Raw genomic sequence first — 6,000 nt, 5'->3', positions numbered from 1 at the left:
CAAATTTTGCAATCTTCTGTCTCATGCTCGTACCCCTCCCCCCAACTTTTAAAGCCTGCTTAACTCCTCTGCAAACCTAGATAAAAGCAGCTCAGGCTGGCAAAATGTAGGCACATAAACCTCAAATGATCTCCCATTGTTTTAAACATAAAATAAAAAGCAACAGTGCCGAGCTTTCCTGCTCAAGAAACTATTTCCAAGGCATAATTTGTCTAATCTTACACACTTCATCATGGGCCAAACTCTCACTTATAAATATGCAGAAATTCAAGGCTATATTGTGGAGCACAATTGGCCCAACAGCATGCAGAAGAGATGATGTTCACTGACAAAGAAGCCAAAACAAGACACTGGGATCAGGAGTAGCTGCAGCTTCAAATGCTACCAGAACCAGTCCTTTTCTGCTGGACGTAGATACTTCACAACTGATGTCAGTCTTCAACTTCCATGGGCCATAACAAAGCAGATTCAAACAAAGCAGATGGGCAACATCTTAAGATAGCGTGGACCGTGAACTGCAGTGGCCACAGAGCTTGTACACTTCCCCCTTCCCCCACTGTTGTATGGAATTGCACGTGGATGGCCACACAGGGAGGGCAGTAATGCTATAGAGCTCCGCTGATAAATCCAACAGAGCTCATCTGCTGGTGTTGTGGGACCAATGGATGAAACATTTCACATTGTACAAAGAAGTAGTAACAGATCCCTAGAAAAGTTCACATATAAAATGCTGTACAGAATGGTCACGTTGATTAGGAACAAGGCTGAGGAATGGCTTTAACTAGGCTACCATCACATTAGCAACAAGTACAAAAATATTAAAACATGTGCCTACATTTCTCACTGTGCATTCCCAAAGGTGTGTCCAAGAATGACAGGCTAATTAAAATGTGGGCCTTCCCCATACTGCCAATAAAATCAGGAACTGGAAAAGTTTACAAGTATCATTTCCCTGTTTTCCATTTGCATGGAATATCAATTGCCCAGCTGAAGTTTAGTAACTCAATCTGTATGTTAAAAAAAGGAAACTTTTTGTATTAGAAAACAACTTTTCCCTTGTAAACCCAACACTGCAGAATTACAGAAGCAGCCAAGAGGTCAACAACCAGCAGGGAGAGCAAAAGCACAAAGCACACTGTGTTTTAATTTATAGGAATAAGGGGCCTCTCCTCTCTTTTCTTCCAGATATTGGTTTTGCTATCTCTTTTCATTAGAGGTGGTCTATCCCTTTTTTTAGCAGAAAGGATACCAGACTCATGACTTCCTGGTAGAGATTTTTTTCTTAGACCTTCCTCATCATGCTGTTCTATGACTGGCCCATTCCCTCCTTCCATAATGTGCCTCACAGCCTGGTCCTCTGGAGTGCAAACAGTGGTCCCACTTTCACTGCTACTCAGATCCAGATCTTCCAAGTAAAGAATCTTAGAATGTGGCATACTTTTAATGAAAGTTTTCTCTCTCTCCAGTTTCCTACTAGGATGATGCTCATTCATGTCCACACCAGAGTCCAGACTGGTATCATTACTCTCTGTTTTTTTGCCCTTTTTCAGATCTATGAAGGAATGCCTCACTTGAGCAATTGGTTTTCCATCCAGGGACACAAACCATGCTCGAGGATGCGGAGATGGTTTTCCTTTAGAGAGTTCCAGCAATGTTTGTTCCGAAATACCTTGAAGTTCAGATGAAAATGGAGTCATTACAACTGCTTCATTCAATGTCCCAGGAACAGAGACAGATTCCAGTAAGCTGTTGGTGTACCGGCTCCAGTTGGATGTTTGGGAAGGTAAGCCCTCTTCACCACCCAGGGTACTGTTTTCATCTCTGCAGGCAGAAGGCTGGGGATGAGAGTGCACTGGCATTTTGGGGAGTGTTTGCATGTAATTTTCGCGATTCATGGGTTCCATCATGGGGCCATACACCAGCTGCCCTTTCCTTGGCAAAGTTGCTGATTTAGCAGGATGCAGTTGTTCTGGGGAGTGGAAAAGGTCTGAGGTTTGAAGAATAGCAATAGGCTGATTGTAAATATGCATTAGATGTTCTGGGATGTGGGAAAGCCCATATATCTCCTCTTTCAGTGAAAGGTATCTGTTTTGGTCTGGAATGTCCCTAGGAGCCTGGGAAATAGTACTGTTACTGTGCTTTGGCTGCTGTAAAAGCCTCACTCCAGCATTAGGCTCCACTGAATGGGCTGAATTTCTTGCCTGACCAGTCTGACAGGATGACTGGTAAGAAGCATCCTCTGTGTAGATTTTAAAATTGTCTTGTGATTTTCCGTCTTCTGTGTCTATGGACAGCCTTCTTTGAGGGCTGTATGAAGAAATCTTCGGTGTATATAACTGTGACTTATCCTCCAACTTTAAAGACCCTTTCACAGCATTGATGTGATTTATGTGAGTTGTTGACGTTGTCTGATCTTTTTTTATGACCTCCAGCTTAGTTGTGTTTTTTTCCTTCTTCTGTGTGCGACGACATTTATCCCTATGCAAAAGAGAAGTAAGGTGACTGCAGAGCATACTACAAAATACTGGACTGTTGACTAGCAAAGCTGAAGGTTAGACTTTGGTTAAGAAGTCATAGTGTAATGGGATATCACAAACTTAAAATGAAATTCTGTAACTGTAATTTCTTAAAAAATTTTAGGCTACCCATTATAGTTTAGCTAAGGAAACAAGTCTTAACCTGAAAATGCTATTTTATCAACCTCAAACTCTACTCATAATGAGCCCACTGAAACTTCTTTTTGCTTACCTGCAGTAACAAAGAAGAACAGCAAAAAATCCAATGATAATGACAAGAGTTCCTCCCAGTATGGCCGTAAGGAACACTGTGTGATAGGCTGTTATGTCCTTGGAAACAGCACTAATAATGGATTCTAGATTGTCAAACAAAACCAGACAAGCATTAGTTCTTAAAACCAAATTATTCCACTTGATGTGCAGAGCTAATAAACTGAACGGTACTTTTCCAGTGATTTTGTGTTCCAATGGCATTACGTTCATCCTTCCCTTTTCACCTTCCTATTTCAGCAAACTAGAAAATATACAAACAGGTTACAATATAATGACAGGTTCATCTCAAGTACTAAAGCCTTACCATGACATCTACCTCATTCCAGACAAATTATATTTGTATTAATTGTCCAAACTAACTTAGAAAAGTGGTCTACATTTTCTACTTAGCACTCTGTCAGAGAGTCCTATCTGGTTTTGGAATCAGACATACTGTTTCTCTGATAGATTCCTTCATATGAATTTACAAAACATGCATGAAAATCACTGTAAGGACTCAAACAAAAGTTATCCAAGTGAAGAAGCTGCATGTCACTTCTCCCTTCCTGCTATTAAATAAAGAAATCAAACTGACAGCCTTACATGGGGCATTCAGCAATTGCTTGGCCAGTTGTTGCCATACCTCTTGTTCCAGGCAGTGGAGCTGCTATCCAGTAGCCCAAGTGTTGAGCAGTGTATGTCCATACTAACTGACCATCCACTTCCTTGACCATTCCTAGCCCACGGTTTACCCAAGCACCTGGGGGGAAAAAAAGGACAAACATTGCACATGCCATGCAAGATTCTTCTATACCTCAAACCATCAGCAATTATGCTATTACCAAAAATACACAAGGTCATAAGAAAACTGAAACTTCTGACTTAGCCATTGTTTATTACACAGCTTTAGCTAAACAGGCAAACTTCCTCTCCTGACAATTTCATTGCAAATATCCCTCTGTGGCTGTTTACTTTGAAACAAAGCATCAACATTACTTACCAGAAGTAAAATTAATATGACTTATTTTCTATTAATAAATGTCTTTTACATATATGCACATAGATATGCACACAAATAATTTGAGAAAGCCTATTATATGACCTTAAGCATGCATGAAGGCCAAGACTAAAAAATGAGGGAGCAGGTTAACGGATGCATGTGAACACAAGTTTACCATCAGCTAGCAGAACTTAGTGGGAAAACATTTTAATCTTATTAAGCTGCAATAGGATAAACAATGTTTGTCTTGAATGTTTCTCTCCTTCTCCCTGCCCCAAGGCTGTAACAGTTCACTTAGCCCAAGGAAGTGCTATTGTTAGGACACACCATCTGTTTGGCAACACATGGGACAGGTATTATGGTATGCCCGCTTCTACAATTAATAAAGCATCCATTAGAAGAGGGAGAATTATACTTAATTCACTTAAACACATTTATTGTGGGCCATCTGTGAAATTCTAAGGACAGAAAACATCCTCATGTAACCAACCTTACATATTCAACCTGCAAATACTGAGAGGTAGAGACAACCACCAGCTTTTTTTAAACACCAATAATCGAAGTATGAAAATAGTATAGCTCATGTAAGATGGAGCTTATATGAATTTCAGTTCTATTTTCTTCCAGGACCCTTCTTTCAGCAAAGCAAAAGTAAATATCTCCCAGCCAGGAGGTAAAGATGAGGATGGATGCCTGCCACAGATGCTCACATGCACAGGCACACACAGAGAAAATATCACTTAGCAGTAAAACATGCAGCTTTCTCCTGGTGCTTGTGATGGCTGGCAGAGGGGAAGGGCAGCAGCAACCACCTAGAGCTCTGAAAGTGCTTTCTCAGCCACCTGAGAAACGTTGCCCAGAGTCAGGAGTAATACCAGCAAGCATTATATAAAAGGCAAAAATAATTTCTAGGTGTCCAGAAGTTCTATCTTAACTGAACAAATCCGTAAGAAGCTATACACTGTTTGCTGTCCTTTTCTGTAAATTACATCTTCCCCCAATATACTCCATAGAAAATACTAGGTATTAAGAAAAAATATTAAAATGTGATTAATGAGTAAGCCCATTTTCTCTATGCTTTACTGCCATTCAAGCAGAAGGATATAATTCTCAATTTAATGTTGAATGCAAGCTTTCTGGTTTTTGTAATTCTATTAAAATCCACAAAGCACTTTTAGCACTAATGCAGCAAAATATTTAGTGAGAAGGAAGACATACTCAATACAGATCAACAAATTCTGCATTTACAGCAGCTGGAGTACAATTACCAAAGCTCATTTTCCAGGAACAGTCTCAGTACTACTACACTTGGAGTAACCCCAGGGAACACTGCACAGGCAGACCTGTGAAAGCAGTTTCTATCTTTTTCCTGGTGCATATGGGTCAGCCCACACAGACCTGTTCCCTTGCCACTTCCAATACTGACATGGGAGCTCTGATTACCATCATAACACATTACCCACGGACTTTAGAGTTAAAAATTGTGTCAGTGTCTTGCTGGGGACATCCTGCATGCAACATCTTGGATGCCAGAGCCTCATTACTGAGTGCAGCAGGAGCTATGCATTCAGCTCAGATGAGGGCCTGCTGCTCCTTATGGATGCTCTGGAATGCTTGCTGCAGAGCTGAGGTGTTCAGCTGCCCTCAGTCACCAGAACCTTGACTACAGCATGCCTTGCAATTACTCAGTTACCTTGGGAAAAAGTCATTTTTCATGTGTTGGATCAAAGGTAAAAAATAAAAGAAACATATTTAAGAATAAACATCCAGAAAGTGAATACAGTTGCAAATTTTTACTGTAAGAAAGGAAGAAATGGGAGAAAAAGTTCAAGTTAAGTTATGCCCCAAAAGTTTCTGTCCTTTTTTGCCATCCTCCTTGCCCTCTCCTCAGCAAGCAGCAGTGAAGGCTCCATGTGAACAGTACACCTCAGAGAACATCCATTACAAACAATTTGCCTTTCTGGAATCTCTGTCAAAGTACATCCCATTGGAGAGGAAAAAAACAACTGGTTTTACTGGGTTTTGGATCAGCATGCCATGATCCTGGCTCCTGTTTTACTCCCAAGGCCAACATGCCTACGTAGGGATGCTGAGAAGGACCCTCAACACCCACATAACAAACACCTTACACTGGTTTATATTCTGACCTGATCCTGTGCTGCTCCAGTTCTGTCAACTCGTTGTTTTAACAACAGTGTTGACTTAGCTTTGTTTAGGGAGTTAAAGCAGCTC

At 40.8% G+C, this 6,000-nt stretch overlaps 1 protein-coding gene across 1 annotated transcript in view; it reads right to left on the bottom strand.

Moving 5' to 3' along the window:
* Nucleotides 1-1,142: 1,142 nt before the first annotated feature.
* The window catches only part of FAM171B (family with sequence similarity 171 member B), a gene marked incomplete at both ends in the record, with an annotated part of 30,679 nt that continues 25,821 nt past the window's right edge, over nucleotides 1,143-6,000 (bottom strand). Inside the window, 3 exons of the mRNA XM_082285576.1 lie at nucleotides 1,143-2,478; nucleotides 2,749-2,872; nucleotides 3,412-3,528. Of these exons, the coding sequence (XP_082141702.1) occupies nucleotides 1,143-2,478; nucleotides 2,749-2,872; nucleotides 3,412-3,528 (1,577 nt within the window). The remainder of the gene's footprint in view (nucleotides 2,479-2,748; nucleotides 2,873-3,411; nucleotides 3,529-6,000) is intronic.

Source organism: Coloeus monedula (assembly GCF_965178545.1).
Source record: "Coloeus monedula genome assembly, chromosome: 7".
NCBI lineage: Eukaryota > Metazoa > Chordata > Aves > Passeriformes > Corvidae > Coloeus > Coloeus monedula.
The sequence above is the reverse complement of the archived record's forward strand: the minus strand, read 5'-3'. Positions and strand labels throughout refer to the sequence as shown.